The 20,742-nt window shown below is 45.5% G+C and overlaps 4 protein-coding genes across 4 annotated transcripts; all 4 read left to right on the forward strand.

Moving 5' to 3' along the window:
• The first annotated feature begins 1,827 nt into the window (after window positions 1-1,827).
• Window positions 1,828-2,506, forward strand: LOC128273291 (cuticle protein CP14.6-like). Its single transcript, XM_053011227.1, has 3 exons — window positions 1,828-1,990; window positions 2,071-2,241; window positions 2,329-2,506. Exons 1-3 carry the CDS (start codon window positions 1,854-1,856, stop codon window positions 2,393-2,395), a joined length of 375 nt encoding a protein of 124 aa, XP_052867187.1. The 5' UTR covers window positions 1,828-1,853; the 3' UTR covers window positions 2,396-2,506.
• Window positions 2,507-5,078: 2,572 nt separating this feature from the next.
• LOC128273753 (endocuticle structural glycoprotein ABD-4) lies at window positions 5,079-6,102 on the forward strand. Its single transcript, XM_053011788.1, has 3 exons — window positions 5,079-5,090; window positions 5,554-5,684; window positions 5,757-6,102. Exons 1-3 carry the CDS (start codon window positions 5,079-5,081, stop codon window positions 6,100-6,102), a joined length of 489 nt encoding a protein of 162 aa, XP_052867748.1.
• A 9,016-nt stretch (window positions 6,103-15,118) lies between these two features.
• On the forward strand, window positions 15,119-15,694 carry LOC128270625 (smad nuclear-interacting protein 1-like). The gene has a single exon (XM_053008034.1). The coding sequence runs from the start codon at window positions 15,119-15,121 to the stop codon at window positions 15,692-15,694; it is 576 nt and encodes a 191-aa protein (XP_052863994.1).
• A 2,898-nt stretch (window positions 15,695-18,592) lies between these two features.
• LOC128272392 (putative ATPase N2B) lies at window positions 18,593-20,660 on the forward strand. Its single transcript, XM_053010193.1, has 6 exons — window positions 18,593-19,087; window positions 19,185-19,370; window positions 19,490-19,731; window positions 19,799-19,970; window positions 20,032-20,178; window positions 20,238-20,660. The coding sequence occupies exons 1-6, from the start codon at window positions 18,692-18,694 to the stop codon at window positions 20,478-20,480; spliced, it is 1,386 nt and encodes a 461-aa protein (XP_052866153.1). The 5' UTR covers window positions 18,593-18,691; the 3' UTR covers window positions 20,481-20,660.
• Window positions 20,661-20,742: the final 82 nt, after the last annotated feature.

Here is a 20,742-nt window from a genome sequence, read left to right on the forward strand (position 1 = left end):
GTGCAGTGATTTCATTTTTATTTTTGAAAGGTTTAAAAGCAAAGGAAAATTATGAACGAAAGTTGAAAGTGTAGAAGGAATTAGGGGGTTAAAAGGGGGGGGTTTCTGAGTTTAAACGTACTAGCGGTGTTCGTACTAGCCTTCAAGATGATCCATGTCAAAAATGTCAAAAAACAGACACAACACCTGAAATCATAAAAAAATACAGGATATCGTGTTGGAAAATCATCGAGTCACTTAGAGAGATTTAGTATAAGGCCTAGTCATCTTATTGAGCAGTAAAACCAATATTTTGACTGAAGTATTGGGTTTGAGAAAGCTGTTTGCATAATGGGTACCGCATTCGCTAAAAATTGAATAAAAACGCATCCGAATGCATCTTTCTTGACAACATTTAGAGCGTTTTCGAGAGAATAAAGTGGATTATGTGCATTGAATCATCACTAGGGATGAGACTTGGGTCTATCACCATGATCCTGAATCAAAACAAGAGGCTAAAGCACTCTTTAGCCTCTTGTTTTGATTCAGGATGTGTGAACCTTTTTCTTCGGTTCCGAAACGAGTCCGTCCAGAAACTGCCTAAAAAGATGTTAGCATCAGTTTTGTGGGAAGCGAATGGAATTTTGTTGGCGGATTACTTGCAAACTGATAAAACAATAAATTTTGATTATTCTTGTAACATTTTAGACCTACTGAAAGTGAAAATTCGTGAAAAAAACCCCGGTTTACATTAAAAAAAACATCCAACATTTACAAACTACGAATGAAGAATGTAGAATACGAAATTAATAGCAACACGATTCCAAAAGCCATTTTGGTATGATCACTTAAATATCCAACTTTGACTACGATGAATGAGTAGAGAATATGTGAAACAAACATCAATTTTAAGTAAAAAAGGACACGGTATCATTCACAGATAGCTAGAGGTATTTTTCCAAAGTATGAATTCCAATGAAGACAAGCGATGTGAATATGGTCGCACTCACGAAACGGGAGGCAGCTGTCACAAACCAACGTATGTAAAAGTTGCAAAACCGCATTGCAATTGGAATTTGCAACAGACGAATGAAACTTTAAAAAACACTTGAAATAATTTCAATACTGCGAGTTTTACGTTGCACATTTGCGCACTCAAGTTCCGGTTGACAGAAAATGTCAATGTCACCGTTGCAAGTATCAGTACGCGAACAGTGGAAACACGTGGTCCGGCCAACCCTGGCCAAAGTATCCTTGAAGTGTTAATTTTCAAATTAATTGCAAATTCCAACGGATCTTCTGCAGCACAGCAGCGCAAAAAAATAGCATCCAAATTTGCGAAGAAAGAAGGTCGAATTGTGGATGCGCTAAATCGAAAGCAAAATACAGTATTCGCTCCGGCCGCAGCATAAGGAGGAGCTCGAGTATTTTGATTTCGGGTGCTTCGTTTTCTTTTCGCTTCACGAACTCTCCCATACATACACTCCGTTTCCAGCGTGCATAACGTTCAACCTTTCGGGCTGAAGTGACATATCCATTCAGACGACCGTTGCGAAGTATCGCCACCCCGGTACGAACGCTACGAGACCGTAACGCCAGAGCAAACAGTGCGATCTTGCCAAATATGTACTAAATGACGAAAATTAAACAAATCCCAGCTCCAACTCCGATCGCAGCCGGGCAGTACGTCACGGTCTCGGGCTGGAGATGGTTAGTGTCAACAGCGGTGGATCATCCGTAAATATAAAAGGCCTATCAGGCCCGGACTCTAATCATCAGTGTCAGTGCGCTACCTAAAACAGAAACTCCCAAGCCACCAGCAGCTGCCAACCGTAGTGAGAACCCGAAGTGCAAGTGCATCTGCCAGCTCCGAAATGAACGCCCTTTTCGCACTGCTACTAGTTGTTGTGGTGGCCACCAGTGCCGCGCCGGCTCCCGCCGACAGCGATGCCCAGGCCGCGATCGTCAGTCAAACGTCGGACGTGCAGCCAGACGGCAGCTTCAACTATGCGTAAATGTCACCCATTCACCCTAGACCCGAGGGCACACCCTTATTGTACCCCTTTCCGGCCTCTTGATCGCCACCCCTAGGTACGAATCGGCGAACGGAATCAAGGTTGAAGACCAGGGAACCATCAAGTCGATCAAGGTACCGAAGCTGGACGAAACTGGGCGCCAGATCGGCGATGAAGAAGTGCTGGTGTCCGTGCAAACCGGCTCGTACCAGTACACGGCCCCGGACGGACAGCTCTACACGCTTAGGTAAGGCCCGGCGTTAGGTAACGGCGGTACCAGGTGCCAGAAATCGTCTAACCGTAACCACTTCCGGGTCGCTTCCACACAATACAGATACGTTGCCGACGAGAACGGTTTCCGGCCGCAGGGAGATCACCTTCCGGTGGCACAGAATGCGTAACACACCCGACTCGTCACAGGACCCCCCACCCCATCCTTCGTCTAGTCTCCAGGGCGATGATGCGTTCCCTACCTACAGGATACTCCGATCGCCCCCATGTACATGATGTGATGTAGCGCTGCAAACCGTGTTGGGCTTTAGAAAGCTCCTAAATCAATAAAAAAAGCTCACGCTGGACAATGGCCCTATTGTTATGCCATCGGTTCGATCACAAAAAAAAACACCCCGTTGCGCCTTTTTAACCACACTCCACCGTAAGCAAGGCAAACGTGTCGTCATAAAAAATGACCAAAATTTCGCACAATAACGCCGGACGTCGGACGATTATCGACGCAATCGATGGCGATGCGATCGGCTCGGAAACGCAGTTTCGAGCAGAATTATCTAACGCTCTAATGATAACGCGCGCGCGCTTCAATATCACAGTCTTCATGGGGGTTTCGTCAAATTCGAACCATCTGCCGGCGCAGTTCCGGATCCGTCGCTCCGTTTCACCACCCGACACCCGCCGCGGGCTTATGCAACGCCGGGCACTTCCGATCGAATGCTGCGCCGCGGAGCTGGCGAAAGGAGCGTGTGTGGACACGCGCGCGCGCCCGGCGATGCAATCATTATGCTGCGCCGAGTCAACGATCGGCTGATGGAGCGAGTGTGCCGGTTGAACGAACTAACCACCCCGATCGATCGATCGATCGATTCCTGGGGGGGGTAACGCTTTCAAGTTCAAACTCCATGCCTCGCGGCCCCAACATTTATTGGGGGTTCTCCCGTGGGCGACCGTTTGGTTTATTTATGGAGCGCGAACATGCTCGAACTTTTCCTTTTTTCGTGCTCCTATCTCCGGCTCCGGTCCGGTGTTGCGTGTGAAAGAACAATCGGCTTCCTTGCCGCGCTACGGCAGGCTCACTTTCCCGTTTCCCATCCTTTTTCTTTTTAATGGAGCCTTCACTCAGCCGCGCGCACTCACTAATGGATCGATTGTGTTCGGCTCCATCGGTTTTTAGCGTCGTGATGAGCCGAGCTTTCCACTTTTAAAATCGATCCCATCATTCGTTGCGGGCGTACCCGAGCCCGTGGCACGGCACGGGAGAGCTCGATGAGCCCTAACGCGACGAACCCGTTTCCGATTCGTGTTCGTAAAATGCTCCGGGGCGTAGTTTGTGTGGCAGCAACGAAACAAAAAACATATCATAAATCCTTTCCCCGGGAACTATGACTAGCCGAGACTAGCCGAACCGAAGCCGGGCGGCCCAGTGAACTTTACGCCCCGCTACAACAGAGGTTGAACCGATATTTCGAGCACGAACCTTCGCTTTCCAGGCCAGAAAGTAAGTTGTGCAATCTGACCCGAAGGATGGATGGATTGCATCACTCTAACGCGGTGGCGGAGGAGATGCCCGTAGCGGTGCGATTTGTCTGCTCTCGCCCTCTCGGAGAGCGCCCTCGGTATTTGGTGGAACAGGACAGATTCGTCGATTATGAATGAATTATCGTCTAGCTTGGTCGGCCCACCCTGCATCATTTTAGGGGACGGCGACATGCAAAATGGCACACTCATGCTAAAACCTCCCGGGCGCGCGTGTGTTGCGTCAACAGTGGATTGGTAACCGAATTCCTAACCCAGTCACGAGAATAGACACCGCCACCGAATGTGGAATCGTTTCGCAAAATTTGCAAAGGATGAGCCGAGCGGGCACGAAACAAAGTCGGATGTACCTCCGATCGCAGTGGCCAGGATTTGTGTAGAGATTAAGTGCAGGGCACACCAACGAAATATGGCTCGGCGTCATTTGTATCTGTCACGGGATAGACGGTGCACGCCGCCGCAGCCAGTCGGCGGCAAAAGGGTAGTGAAGGCAACAACTAAACACACCATTTCAACCTACATTCTTACCAAGGGCATACCCTTTCTAGCCGCGCAACCCGGCCTATCGCGATCGGGTAGGCTGCTAGCTAGCGCTTGGCGTACCCACTGCCGCCGGAGTCTGCTAATTGCAACAACGGAAGGAGCCCCGAGTTTCAATGACTTCGGCAACCCCCCGTTGTGGGATGTGCTCTCTGTTTTCCTCACTCGCGGAGGGGTGTTTGCAACTGTTCGGAGCCAACGACGCATGACCCACTCTTCGCCCTTGTGTCCAACTCCGACTCTTCGGTGCAATGGTGCAACACAGGTGGGTGTTTTGCATCTTGGCGGGCCGCCCGTAGGGTGCAATCAAAATCCGGTGCCCAATGGAAGTGGCATCGGCCAACGGAGGCGCTGGTGGCGGAGCAACTGAAGAGATCCACGAGAGATCCACGAGGAAGAAGCATTCAAACGATGGCCAAACCAACCGACAAAAAAAAGCATCATCAAACAAACCCACCCTCGTGGAGGCAGCGAAACAGCTCGAAAGCAAATTCCCCAACATCTTCATCCGTACGTGTATCGGAGTGTGCGGTGCAGCAGAGAGAGGGAAACCATCCGGCGTGGCTTCGGTGTATAAAAGACCTATCAATAGGGAAGATCGTCTGCAGTGGTTGTTTCACTTTCTTCCTTCACGCAACCAGTGTGGTGTGTCCCCCGGTGATTCCGTCTCCAACTTTTGCTTCCAGTGCCACAGACCGTGCCGAAAAAACGCGCCTTTCGAGTTTCGTGCTCCACGCAAATAAAGTTTGTTTTGTATTCCACCGCTGTACCGTGAACATGAAACAGTTGGTGAGTGCTGCAAGTGATACCGACAAAGTGTGCAGATTTCGCTGCTCTATGCGATGTGAAATCGGACACTTCCTATCTCGCACTGTGCAATCGCGATTGGCATTTGATGAAACGTGGTGCATGATGCGGAGAGGGCTATGCAGGCTCCAGCATGCATTAAAACGCTGCCCAAAGACCCTAAAAGTGTCAGGGACACGGCCAAAAATGTTCCAAATGCTCATCATTTAAGTTGACTCCACTCCAACACATTTACAAAACAATGTTCCAGATTAAGATTCGAATATCACCTTTTTACCCGTAGTATTCTCAATTGAATTCCGTTAATCTACAAAAGTTTACAGTGTTTTATTGATTATGTAAAGTGTACTTCTCAGCCCAGACCACCTAGTTCTTATTTCAAAGAGCACGATCGCTGCTTAACTGCACGTAATTCATATATTCGGTCATATTTATCACCTTCCAGGTGTTGTTTGCGTTGTTTGCAATCGCCTACGGACGACCTCAGCAGCATGATCCACATCACGAATCTACGACTTATATCCCCATTTTGAAATACGATAAACAACAAGGCGAAGATGGTAGCTACAGGACAATGTAAGAATATTTATGACTGAATGCGCTCGTATAATCTTATGTACAGTGCTGACTTTACACGTTTTGCTTCAGCTACCAAACGGGAAATAATATCGTCCACGAAGAGTCTGGTTACCTGAAGGAGGCTTCCGAGGACCATCCCAACGGTATATTAGTGCAACAAGGTGCCTACTCCTACGAAGCACCGAACGGTGAAATTATTCAGGTGCAGTACACTGCGGACGAAAATGGCTTCCGTGTGCAGAGCGACAGCATACCCACAACCCCGCCAGTTCCGCCAGCAATCCAGGAGGGACTCAAAGAGATCTACGAAGGAATCAAGCGCCGTGAGCAGGAAGCCAAAAACAATCCCAAATACGCGGAAGATGAAGCTAGACGTGCGCAACTTGACTACACTGGCCAATACTACAACCAATAGGCTGGAATGTCAGGAAGAATTCGTTGACTTTGGCTTCGTTCAATGAAGATCCAACAGCGCCGATTTCATTATTTACCCTTAGTATTACAATCGACTATACTCAGTAGCTGTTTTTGCTTTCCAAACTATTTATAATATTTAAGCAACTGAGGCGACCAAGCCGGTGTGGAAACCTGTCCGATACAACGTCACGATATTCATGACAAACTTCACCACTGTCCGCAACAAACGTTTTCACAAAACCTACATTATAGACTGTGATTGCTTAACGGCAAATTGTTGAACTGTTTGGTTTGTTTTTAATAAATTACAAAATCATTCCATTTCTGTGTTGTTATGATACAGTTCGAATTTCTCGAATCGCGGTAAACGGAAAACGTGGCCTACGATGTACTCGTTGCTGGTGCTCGATCTAAGCCACAACCGGCTGTCGAACAATCTGGCCCGTGGTAGCTTTGCTGGACTTCTAACGTTGCAACGACTCCACCTAAAATTGAACGGAATCTCCGAAGTTCCGATCTGGCGAACAATAGCATCAGCGGGCTTTCGATGGCTTGCTGCAGTTCCTTACGCTAAACATGTCCCGCAACGTACTGCGGTCCGTACCAAACGGGCCCTTTTTGGCGTTAGTTTCGGTCAGAAGGTTGGAGTTATCCCACAACTTGTTACCCGCGTTGGACAACAAAACTTACGGACTGCAAGCTCAAAGTCTATATAAGAATAATAACAACAACAATCGAATCCCTCACCATATTCATCCTCCAGCAAATCGATAGTCAATGTGTATGAAAATGAGACACTGCGAAAACGCTTTTCCACAGCTTTAAGATAAGTTTTTTATCAACGTTATTTATTAACAAATTTAAAAGTTATTAGATACGTTTTATTATTTATTTAGTTGCAACCACTAAATGAAGAAGCACCTACGAGCGAACGATGGAGCGCTCTAAGAACATGGGCACATGTCACATGAACATGTCATGAGAATGGCGGACGACGAACCAGCCCGTAAACTCCTCTTAGGCCGTCCAAAGGGACAGAGGCGGCGTGGTAGGCCCCGTGTGAGATGGAGCGATTGCGTCGACCGGGACGCGATATAGGCCGATATCCAGATGTGGTGTGGTGTGATCCATCGGGCATTACCACTGCAAATAAATCAAAAATCACTCATTATTAGATCATTTTGGTCAACTCAATTAAAAACTTACCAGCCCTTGGCCGGTTCCGCGGATTGTAGACGAACCGGCGCATTTGTTTCTCATAATCCTTATAATCAAAATTCGCATCGAAGTGCTGCATTGCTTCGTGAATCATGTGCACCACGGACGAGTGTTCACGCAGAGCGGTAGGTTTTCCGGGTGCCGGGAGAGCCAACGCACATGAACCATGAAGTCGTCCGTGATAAAGAGGCCGATAACTGCTTAGAGCAGTTTGTCGACCTTCTTGCTGGCAAATCGTGGGAGCTTGCCCGTCATTCGTTGCTGGCCCACGTGTTCCACTAAGCGTGAGCAACACTCGTCTTTTGTCTCCTTCGCTGCCTTGTTCAACTTAAACAAGTGCACGAACTTGCTCACTGGGAGCACGAGTCCATCGAGTGCGGCGGGGCGTAATCAAAATAATGATTTGGTTGAGAAATTTATCAAACAGCAGAATACAGCGACGATCCAATCAGAAATCGCTCAAGACCATCGTGACCACTCTGCCGATGTGAATAAGTCGTGTGGTGGTGCTGGCTTTGGTGGCTTTGGTGGCTTTGGTGGCTTAGTTCTTAGGCCACCTTAGTTTTAAGAGTTTCCAGCTTTTCTTAGTTTTAAGAGTTCTTCCACTCAGTTTTGGCCAATACTGATAACGGTGAACGAACTTGAGAGCGCTCCGGTCATGGTCGTTGGTCTTTATTGTGGATCACAAAAACCGGAGTGCGTTGAACCATTTTTGCGACCATTTGTCAAAGAGATGAATAGTCTTATGGCAAATGGTTTAATATTTGGTAGTCAAGTGGTATCACTTTCAATAAGTGCTTTTATCACCGATTCACCCGCACGTGCTTTTATTAAGTCCGTGATGGGATGTTCTGCAAAGCATGGTTGCACTGTTTGTACACTCATTGGAACATACATAAGGCCAGAAAAGAAAGTTATTTTAAACGGTGTGAATGCTGAGCCTCGCACTGACAAAAGTTTTAGAGAGAGATCAGATTCACCTCACCACAAGTCAATAAGGTCACCACTTGAGGATTTGACCGGTTTGAATATGATTACTAAGTTTCCAGTCGGCTAAGTATCAGTAATCGGCTGCACCTTATGGATTTAGGAGTCAGTCGCAAAATTTTGAAAGGGTTACTTGAAAATAAGTTTTCAATGTTTGGAATGTTTGGAAAAGGAAGAAAACAAGTGTGTCTGCCTACATGGTGCAGACAATGCTTCCTACCAAGGTACACCGTCGTTACAGGTCTCTCGACAGCATAGCTTTTTGGAAATCCACTGAGTACCGGACTTTTCTTCATTACAGTTCTGGCAATTGGGCGGTCGACTCCTGACTCTTTTTGTAAAGAATTTCGAGACACATTATGGTCGGTCTCACTTAAAAAGCAATGTGCACAATTTAATTCACATTTATTCAGACGTTTTGAACCATGGAGAGCTTGACAAATTTTCGGCACATCGTTCTGAAAACCATTTACAACTTAAAAAAAATGGGTTCAATCAGGCACTAGATGCTTAGAACAAATGGCCAATAGAGTACAAGTCCGCAATACGAACAGGGCGATCGATGAGCCGAGGTTGAGCCTAAAGTTGGCCCGCCATTGTGCAGCGCGATTGGTGAGCCGTGGCTGAGCCCAACCTATAGGCCAGCCCTAAGCCACTCGTGCGTCATTAAGTCTCAGTCGTCGAGCACAAAAGTACGTGTAGTGTTCGAGTGCCAGTGCTAAATCGTCCACGGGGGTATCGCTCAACGACCTGCAGATCATTGGGCCAGTCCTAAAACCGAATCTGCTCCGCATCTGGCTCGACTTTCGGGTGCTGGCTCAAGTACTTCTGCGACGCATCCATAAAGGCTTACGGCTGCGTAGTCTACGTGACCTTCGAGGACAACCAGGGCCACCGGATAACGCGCCTGCTTTGCTCCAAATCCAGGGTGGCTCCGCAAAAGGCAATGACGTCACCACGACTAGAGCTGCAAGCGGCAGCTTTGCTATCCGATCTCTACGTGAAAATTCGGGACGTCTTCGGCTCTCGTGTCGCTGAAACGTATTGGTGGTCCGACTCACAGGTCGACTCACTCGTCGATCTCGCCACGGTCAGGACGATCCATTCCTGCGAGCCCTCTCGGCCTTCAATGAAGCGAGCTGCCTGTTCGACTTCAATGCCTCTCCAGCACTCTTCCGTTCTCGTCTCCTAGACTCCTTTTTATAATCCTTTTTATAATTCCCTCCTTCCTTATCCTCTCCTTATTCCTCATCTCCAACCTAATTAGTCGATAAGTTTTAGTAATGTTATAAGAATTAGTAATGTTAAGCCCGAGCGGCGAACATGTATGAATATGAAATGAAATGAAATAATATCTTGCAACAAGAACATCGCCGCGCCGGATGAAAAGCGAAGAGATTGTTGCAAATATTCCGGATGTATCCCCAGAGCCGTATGTGCGGTTTATGTTTGCAAAACACATCTCCAGAGCCATGTGCACAAGATTGTTACAAATATTCCGCAACACCGATCCGTATCCCCAGAGCCGTATGTGGCACCGGTTTATGTTTGGCAAAACACATCTCCCACATTCCATCTCCATCTCTCACATTTTACGAGCGCCAGGGCCGAAATATAAGGAGAGTGAAAGGCGAGTAAATGGTCGCATTAGAACCAAATAAGTCGGAGAATAAAAAGTAAATTTTGTTGCTGCTCCCCTCAGCTTAACTAAAATTACGAAAGTGACTTAATTCTTTGCCAACACCCGTTAGAAACCGGATTTTCTAACAGTACAAGATTTAGTTTAGGAAATCATCAATAATTTCCTAACAGGGTGACATAAATGCACTGTTAAAGGTGTGAAAATCGGCAACGCAATATCGTACCACAATAACACCGACACGCAACCCCGAACACACGGGTCGTTTGTGAATCACTTATACAGATATCACTGCAAATCCACAGCCACGCGACGGCCCGGTCCGTTGGAGCTGCTGGACATAAATCTTATTGATCATGTTAGTATTGCCGACGACAGGCATCTTCTTCATCTAGGAGCAGTTAGCAACTTAGGTGTGGTTGCAGATATGAATTTTCATAACGATAATATAACGAAGAGACGACGACGGGCGAAACGTTACACAGTAACACAGAATTACAACGATTTAAGGGACGCATTGGGTATCACTTCGTGAAGGGTTCTCTCTATCAACCGACAGTCCTGCTGACTGTTGGTTTCTTGTTAAATCCAAACAGCCCGATGAATCTCCTCGCGTAGTGAAGTTCCTATTCGCCTCTGTTGCCCCCTTTTTGGTAACAGCGGTTCCCCTAGTCTCCCAATCGGTAGATTTCAATTTACTTACTGATGCAAACGCTCCCCTACCCAAGGAGCTGAATGTGTTCAAGTCTTAAAAGATCAAATCCGCTCCAAACGGCAAAGCAAAAAAGAATTTCAGTTCCTTGCAACTGAATTGGGAAAGAAAGAGAGCTATTGCCAGAAACAATATAATGCAATGAAAACCTTAAAAATGTTTAGGCACAAAAATACCATAACTTTTAAAGTTTTTGTGGAACAGTACCAGTACGTGCCTCCACCATACGAAACGTGCCATACGAAAAACGGATGTACCGAAATAAAACAAGAGCGGAGCAAAGTCGTATCAGAGCAGCCGCAAAAACAACACAGCTCATACCCAAAAAAGATGCAATAACTACCGAAACTCCAACAATCCCGGAAAACGACCATGGTTTTTCCCAATCCGACTTCCTGTCGGCAGATGAGAGAAGCGAGGCAACTGGGACACGACGATCAACAACCCGACGATCGAATGGGCGATGCACTTCTGCAGGAAGGCAGGAAGGAAGGCTCGATTGAAAAACTAGAGGCTTTCTAGACTTGTTACATGATTTGGTTCCAGAAAACCAAACGGCAACCGCAATTAAAGTTATAAAAGCTAAAGTTACAGGCAAGAACACCCTTTCAGGGACACCCGGCTCCTATAACTGAAATTGCCGAGGCCATAACAAAGGCATGCAAGTCTGGTGAAACACCAGAGACAATTCAGCTCAGATTAAAAAGTATCAGTAAGCAGCGAGAACTAGAAAAATGTTGGGATGAGGTGGAAACCCTATCACAGAATCTGCGGATGTTGTACATAGAAGGAATCCCGAACAACGTAGCCACTAAAATGTCTACAAAAACAGGAATCGACACACTCATTAATAACAACAAATAGGCGAAACAAATACAATTTTAAGAGCTGCAGAATTAAGGTCAGTAAAAAATTCGATTTAAAAAATAAGACGAATTAAACGAGGTGAGAGCAGAAGTCCAAGTATTTCATAACACAACCACCACTCAATGGACGCGATAATAATAAGCCATAAGCCATAATTACTAGGATATAAGATATGAGGATATGAGGATGAGGAAGTAGAAAATGAAATTGATCATGGACCAATCTTGTGAGCAGATATGTGCTTCAAACGACATTTGGCGTAAGGGCGTTATGGGCCACCTCCCGCCAATTAGATCACTGTTGCGCACACATATGAGTTATAAAGTCAGTAGCCAGTGTGTTGAGGCGAAGGATCGGAAGAGAGCAAAGCAAGAGATTTATCCCGGGCAGACTCCATGGCAGGTCGAAAACAGTATCGCGTATGCGTTTAGATTTTACAAACTGCCGAATTCATTTAGGATTAAAAATCGCCAGATCCTGTGTCCGTTTTACATATGTAGCGGATAATAATGTTCTGTTAACTTTTTTGCCACTATTACTCGCTTGTATGTAAATATGCCTTTCATCGCTGTCTGTCTTAAATAATATTCTTTTGTATAAAGGATTTTGTTAAATGATGCAGAAAAATATTTGAACCTGGTTGCGATAGTGAAGAACAAGCTTTGGGGTTGGTGTAATTTGTTTGTAAAAGCAATTGATCATAGTCTTAAAAAATAAGCGTTAAAGTGAACGTTGCCATTACAAGAAACCGTCAGCCACCTGTCGCCGTCAATATTTTTGATTTTGGTTGTTCGATTTTAACATGCCAGTTTTACGTGCAATTATATGTCTCGTGTCACTATTCGATATGTTTACTGGTATCCGATCAGGTCGGAGCTAAAGTTACATTACATATGAAGTTATTCAATTCTCAACTGAATCGCTGTTTGGCTATTCTTAACATTGATATTGATTAAAAGCGCGTTCGCCATGACTTAGCTCTAAAGGAATACAGGAGCCTCTGTAGGATTAGGGGTGGTTCAATTGCATAACGTTTGTAACACTCTGTTTGATGCATTTAATGTCACGAGCGTACGTTCGACAACAACCCCCAATGAAGTAAGCCCCCAGCTCAATGCATTGTGGTACATAGTGCTCCAATGGGACACAGTCTTCCTTTCCTTGCCATCTTCAAAAATTCGCGGATTAACATATTTTAAATTGCCAAAGAAGAATAGTATGGTTTTTCAGACTTACCCACTTTCGACTGGCAGCTTCTTTTCGTTCACGCTCTTGAACAGAGGCGTCACAATCTGCGGATGCACGCAGTTAACACCAAGTGCGAGAAGATTTTTGCTACGCTGCGATCGTGCCTTGGCCCACGTTCGGGAAAGTCCTCACATATCATATCGAGCAGTGCCTCGGCTTCCATCTGAAAAACAGAAATCGTGTGGTACAGTAGCGAACGCTGGCTGGCTCCACCGAGGTTACCTTGCAGGGGATCGTCTCCATGCCGAGCACATCCACGCCTGTCTCGAGGCAGGTATACCGGCGGATGTACCTAACGTACCGGATGTAAAAAAAAAAGTTTTTAATACCGCATCAGTTCAAGACAGTGCAATGACGGGTGCTTACAATGTCTCACATTTCTTTGGTAGCATAGCAGAGTCCGCACAATTGAACCACGATCCGCCATCACGAGCATGCCGAACAATGCTTTTCACCTCTGACGGAAATGGGAACCACGCGATATCCACATTTTAGGTTAAGTGGAAGGAACGCGGCGAGCGATAAACTATTTCACGCCTTCGCGAATCACTACTACGCTATGTTTTTACAACTTACCTTATGTTTTTACAACTTACACTAGTTTATTAATTACACATTATTACATTAATTACACTTTCCTTTCTTTCTATCTTCTCATATTTCACATGAAACGTGCCACACACGGAAAAATACCTCCGCTTCGGCCTGCCGTCTGACGCAATCTGCGCGCTACTGGCGGAAGTGGAGACCAATGTCGACCAATGTCGACTACGATTGAACAAAATGTCGACGACAATGTGATGTCACAATATCGGGGAGTACTAGATTCAATGAAAAATGTTACAGTTTGCGAACTGACAGCAAAGCGGCACCTCGCTTCCAAAAAGTTTTATCAAGACCTTTTTTGACTTGTTTGTATAAAGTTTAGAAAACACAGCAGGATTTCATCAAAGCCTCAAACTTTTCCCCAATAATTTTCCCTGTCTGCGCATGCCAATCCGAAAAAAACATTTGAAATTATCCTACAATAGGTTTTGTACAATGTTCCTTTTTCTAGTTTCTAATTGTTAACTATTTATAATAATTAACTAATTTCCAATAATTCCCGTTATTAACAAGATAATAAACGTTCATCACTAGCGCAGCTATAAAAAGAACGAATTTTCGATGTTTTTATGTTTGCGTGGTATACAGAAATTATTTGCACGAATCAATCGATATTCTTCACAGAGCAAAAGATGCAACAGTATAGGCCGTTCTTTATTATCTATTCATTTCGAGCAAAATCATAAATGATATACCATACCATAAATAATAAGTGTTGAAGCTGACTGTTTAGTACGTCTTTTGGAAGGTTTTGCATCTTGGGCAACTCCACATTCAAATTTCTTCACTCACGAGAAAAAAGCGAAGTACCCTGTACCTATTTACCTTGATTGAATATACCTGGCTGCTGTTGCTTTTTAAATTTGTGGCGATAAAAACGGCCGAAGTGACAGCAGAGGGACTGATTGGTTTATGTTCCACAATTCGAACAGTCTGCTTGAAAGGATAGTAGAGCACTTAAACTAAGTCGTATCTTCTACATTCGTTATTAGATAAGAAATTGTGTTAAAAACCCGAAAATTAAATTTACGGTACGGTACACATATCAGCTCACACTCCGGGTGTCAAATGTTTCACAAAGAAACCCCTGGTACACATAGAACTGGTGGCCGACATCGTACCACCGACGACGAATGGACGGAATCGGTGAATTATCGTGGCAATTGTTCGGAATTGCCATATTCGCAGAAGGACCCGCTGAAGCGTAGTACTGATCGTCAATGGCACCGATCGCCGCACGTACGAACTCACGATGACCGTCGTTTCGATGCCTTCAACAATTATTCCGGCCGCACGAAACACCGGAGCTCACAGGCTAGTCGTCGTCGCGAACGGAGCTGCTTACAAAAGAAAAACGGACGCGGCCTCTTCTCGGAACATGCCACAAAGTACCGCAAGCAGAGCCCAGACTTGGATGGATCAAAAAGGCGCTGCCAGAGTCGCGAAGCATCAAAGGGAACCACCAGTAAAGGCCAGCAAATACCGGCGCGGGACAACTGTAGCCATAAGGCTGCTGATCTTCGCTATCGCTCGTCAGGCCGTTCTAGTTCCAGGGAACAGCTACGCTGTCGCTCAACACCCTGTTCTCGAGATGAGCGCGAGAACCAAGGAACGCAATACGAGGTAATCCTTCGACCGACCCGAGATCCGGCTAGTCTTGCGGAGAAGTATTCTACTTCGCAAACTACTGATCGCAAACAGAAACATCCCTCACAATCATACAAATTCAAAAGGTGCATGAGTTCCCCTACCTTTCAGCTCGATCCTGGCCATAATCAGCACGTGAATGCAATGGTAGCCACACCTTGTAGCAGTGTTAGCAAGAGCAAGGATCGTCAAACCAAGCAGGCGGTGACCGAGCAACATCGTCAAGACGGCAATAGTTACCGCCAAACGGAGACAACGAACAATCCGAAAGGATACTCGGAGCCTCCGGATGCACGTAAACCGAATCGCCGATGGTCACTGTATCCTTCGATAGATAGGCAGGCACTGCCCACGCTCCACATTCATCGGCAACGCAGCTACATCATCGGACGCAGCCGACAGATCTGCGACCTTCCGATTGACCATCCGTCATGCTCAAAACAACACGCCGTCCTGCAATACCGCCTTGTGCCGAACAAGCGAAGGGATTGCCTGTGCATTCGGCCCTATATTTTGGATTTGGAGTCGGCCAATGGCACGTTCATTAACTTCAACCAGATCGAACCGCTGCGATTTCTTCAGCTATTCGAGAAGGACGTTCTCTCATTTGGTTACAGCTCATGCACTTACGTGCTTTTGGACCAGGACAGCAAACCACAGCCGTAAAGCGGAAGTCAGGAACACTTATTAAACAACGTTTACATTTAATAAGGAATCTTGTCACCAACTATCAAAACGAACTGGAAACACGAGATATCTAAGATATTATTACTTATTCAACGTCCTTCATATTTCAACGGTACGCGGTGAGATGTTTGCTGTAACAAATAACCTGAAGATACGGGAAGAGCGGGTTCTAAGAGGCGCATCACTTTGTACGTGTATTGATAGATTCAATGATCTTGCATGCATAGTTTGCTACAAATGATAACACCACTAATGCAGGTCGTTCAGCATAAAAGTTAAGTATTGTTTATTAGGCGCCACGCATTTAGTAAGGAAAGGAACCTGCCGTGCGCATGATTAATTATTTGATTGATTAACTAGAGGGTGACTTACTTTTTATTACCATTCCTTAATAGTTGATACAATGAGATAAAATAACATTAAAAATTCTTCAAATCCAAAATGGTAAAATATCTTTAGGGAACCTTTGGGCGTTAGGGAATAATTTGTGGTCTAAAATAAAATAAATTCGTGTGCTGCAAGCCACGAATTTAACATTGAATTTACCAATTGCATAAGTGTTTTTGATTTGTCCAATGATACCGATAAGAGACGAATGTTAGGCTTGCTAGTCTCGGTTGAGTTTAAGCCCACAGTGCCTGGAAGCCGTGTGGATGAGAGTTCAACTTTCATCCAAGAAATTTAAGACGACCGACAACGGCTTCATTTTTATAATAATCTGCACAGGACCATCAATCTCTTCCTGTTCCGTGGGAGCATCTTCAGAGCAGCGTTGAAAATGCGGGCTTGAAAAATAATCCAGGTGCTTTCTGGTCATATGGGAAGGCTTAACTGGACCCACGTAGAACCACAGCGATAATGAGGTGCGTGAACTCGGAGGCTGTACAATTCGTCCAAGCCTTTGTAACCGTTTTAACTGGCAAACATGTCATTTTTGGATGTATAAACTTAAACCACCTCGCGCACCGTGTCCCGATGGTATTCCTGCTAGTATTGTCAAGCGATGCAGCAATCGTACCCATCTTGGCCAAACACAATCACCAATCTGATCATGATAATTAACGCGAATTTGTGTGATTTGAATCAAGAACACACGGTTTGGTTTTAATTTTACAGGAACGGACTGGATCGTATTTATTAGATAACATGGCTTATGTAATAACAGGTTTTCGAATCTTTCGTAAGAATTATTTTTTTGAAAAAAAAAACAAATTATTGTTGTACAATGAGATTGAAAACTAAAGAGTACTTCATAAATTATACTTCAAAGAAGCGTCGCACTGATAATGCCACAACACACTCTTAGAATAGTAAAAGTCGTACATCCAAGAATACTTCACATTTAACTATTGAATAGAGGCTTCGAAAAGATTTTCGTGCATTTTATTAAAGACTAGCTGATCCCGGCGCGCGTCGCTGCGCCTCATTTCATCCTTATTTCTCGATTGGGAGGCGGTTCAGAGGTCTTCTTGGTGACGTATCCGATCAGCTTCCCTTTCGTGATTTCTGATTCGATCGTCGCTGTATTCTGCTGTTCGATAAATTTCTCAACCAAATCATTCTTTTCATTACACCGCCAGCGAAACCGATCCATCGGGTTTCAAACGCGCTTCGCACACCTTGCACAAATACGATGGAACTCCAGGTAAGGAATTAATCTGTAAAAATAAGAGTTTCGTAGAGCAGTTTTGCTTGTGGAACATGGCGAGATGTCTTTTGTTACAATTTTACTACCTGAAGATCGGTAAAATCAAAGAGTTTTTGTACTCTATATTGTCCGGAATCGTCGCGCGTTAGAGCCTGCAAAGCATCACCAGTCGACAGACACCATCGACATAGTTTTGCCGTTCTGTAAAACATTCGCTATCATACCTTTTAATCCTTGCTGAACATCAACTTACTCAACATCATCCTTTTTCTTCATCAATGCCGAAGACTCCATTTTAACTTCAATCGTTTTAATTTCAGCGAGTTCGGAGAATCGTCCACTTTAAACACGTGCTTATTGAACAATGGATTCTCCCTTTTGACAATCGCTCAGTTTTTGACATTTCGATCATTTTAATTAACGCGTTTCTTGATTTGTGGGGGGTCAGGGTTGCTTTCGATTTGAATCTGGAACGGGGTTCAGATGTTTCAAAAACCCATTCGTTTCATTGCGTTTCGTGACTCTCTACAACGCTCTCGTAGCGCCAGCCAGAGCCATTCACGACTGTTGGCCGAGTTTCGTACCCTTACGTCTTCCGTTCCATTGCCAATTGGTCGGAATCAATCTGAATGAAAACTGGCAAGGAACTGAAGCCGGCCTCGTTTGCCTCCTTTGCCAAAGTATTCCGTGCGATTATAACCAATGTTTTTGATAATCCACCTCTATCAAGTAAAGCGCGAAGGCAAGCTTTTGCGATGAACTTGCTTTACCAACATCAAACCCAAGTTCCGATCGATGGTCAAGACTGTTCTATTCTATCCCTGAAAGATAAGCGAGAGTTCAGCCTAGCCGAGAGTGTTCAGCCTACTGTTTTCTTTAATATACTCGAACTAAAACCGTACAATGCATACACCAGAGTATGGTTATTATCGAATAAACTCCACGGTGGCAGCGCTCCGGTGCAAACGTCTTCTTCATTCCGTGCTTGAATATTTTTGCAAATTTCATACACAGTTGAATCGACCGTTACCGTTGGTGCTTTTAAAAACGCATCAAAATCAGCTGATTGATGGAACTGTCAATGTCAGTGCGATTGTCAAGCGTGACGCTACGGTGCTCTCTTTCTCGCACTGTTTGCTTCCGACAAACGCACACACACACACGCGGAAGGTTTACCACGCGCGCTGTTTTCGCTTGAATGAAATTCAAAGTTTCCACACACGCGTTGACGTTCGCGCTCATATCGCGGTGCCGTGGCTGAGGCAGGTGCCGAGTTTTAACCTTATATAATATGCGAGAACTTGACCCACATCCTTGCAGTGTTCGCGATGTTGCTGCTGACCAAAGTGTCCATTTCACGTCTGTTGCAACACTATGTTGCGTGGCCCTTGGTGGCAGGAGTGCGGTTCTACTGTCCCAATTCGCCTGCCACCGCGGCCGCGCTTTCGTCACTCGGTAAACAACCGCTCGAAGTGTTGCAAGAGAAACTGGCCAACAACGAAATCCAACCCGACCCACATCAGCACCGCATCACGGAAGCGCTTCAGCTGGTGTATAACAGTATTCAAACGTACAGTCCGCCTAAACCGAGCACTGGCATAGGAAAATGGTTCAGTTTCGGGAAGGGCACCCGGAAGTTGGATGCACCGAAAGGGCTCTACATCTACGGAAGTGTCGGTGGCGGTAAAACGATGCTGATGGATATGTTCTACGATTGCTGTGTGGTGAGTTTTCATCAAACGTGTGCCAAGTTTTCACTTCTCTTCCAAGTGACACTTATAATGTCCTCTGGGATGTCCTTCGAAACGCGTTCCATTCTAGAGCGATCGCAAACGACGTGTGCACTTCAATTCGTTCATGACGGATGTCCATGCAAAAATCCACGACATCAAATCGAAACACGTCCGGGACGCTAGCAACAGCAAACCGCAGCCGTTCGACCCAATTAAGCCAGTTGCCGAACTGATAACCGAGGACTCGTGGTTGATTTGCTTCGACGAATTTCAGGTACGCCCCTGCGATTACGCACCAACTGACCGTGTGGTAGCGCCACTACGTATGGCCTTATCAACCGGCTCTAATCTGAGACTGTACTCTTAATGGCACACCACCCGTTGATTTTCAAGGTTACCGACATAGCGGATGCAATGATCTTGAAGCGGTTGTTCACCTATCTGTTCGATAACGGTGTAATAGTGGTGGCGACCAGCAACCGTGCCCCCGACGATCTATACAAAAATGGCCTTCAGCGTAGCAACTTCGTGCCGTTCATTGGTGTGCTCAAAAGTCACTGCAACGTTGTGACTCTGGACAGTGGAGTCGACTACCGTACCGCGGCGCTCAAGGGGGAGAGCAAGCATTACTTCGAGTAAGTTATTGTCGGTCTGTGTGTGTTGGTGTTCTTAGTTAATGAATCATTTTATCAACTTCCGCAGCAAATCGCAGGGTGACGCCAATGCAGCGATGGACAAACTGTTTAAGGTGCTATGTTCGCAAGAAAACGACATGATACGACCGAAAACGTTTACCCACTTTGGGCGTAACATTACGTTTGCGAAAACGTGTGGTCAGGTGCTCGATAGCACGTTCGAAGAACTCTGTGATAGGGTAAGAAACCTGCGATGAGACCGTAATTGCCATGATCGTGATCGTGGGTTTTCCGTTGTAGCCGCACGGTGCTAGTGATTTCCTGCAAATATCGCAATTCTTCCATACGGTTCTGATCCGCGATATACCCCAGCTAAATCTTAAACTTAAATCTCAAACGAGGCGCTTTATCACACTAATTGACACGCTGTACGACAGTCGTGTGAGGGTAAGTTCTTAGCAGGATGTAGAAAAAATTACCGTCGCTGTATGTGTTCTCTTTTCCAGGTGGTTGTTTCGGCGGACGTACCCTATAAGCATCTGTTTTCGAACGAAAAACCCGACGATATGCATACCTCGGACGAGCACCGTATGCTGATGGATGACCTTAAAATAACCAAGGAATCAACAGATGCTAGCTCAAATCTGTTCACGGGTGAGGAAGAATTGTTTGCCTTCGACCGGACCGTGTCGCGCCTCGCAGAAATGCAATCAGCCGAGTATTGGACGCTCTGGGAGAAGCATCGTTAGTCATTTCGATAGGCGGGATAAACGGGTCTTACACGGGATGTTACAAGTGTGACTACAACAATAGGCAGAGCAATTGTGTACTTACGAATGGTGCTTAAGCGTGTACAAACGGATATACCAAGGTTTTAGGCTTTAGCAACTGTAAATCAAGAGAAATGTAAATTATTTAATTTATTTTTTGCCCTAACTAAACAATAGCGCTTTCTTTCCTTCGTGGATACCGAAATATTCCGAACATAAGCTAGATACCATTTTTGTTTAT

The sequence above is a fragment of the Anopheles cruzii genome, chromosome 3 (genome assembly GCF_943734635.1).
Source record: "Anopheles cruzii chromosome 3, idAnoCruzAS_RS32_06, whole genome shotgun sequence".
In the NCBI taxonomy this organism is placed as follows: domain Eukaryota; kingdom Metazoa; phylum Arthropoda; class Insecta; order Diptera; family Culicidae; genus Anopheles; species Anopheles cruzii.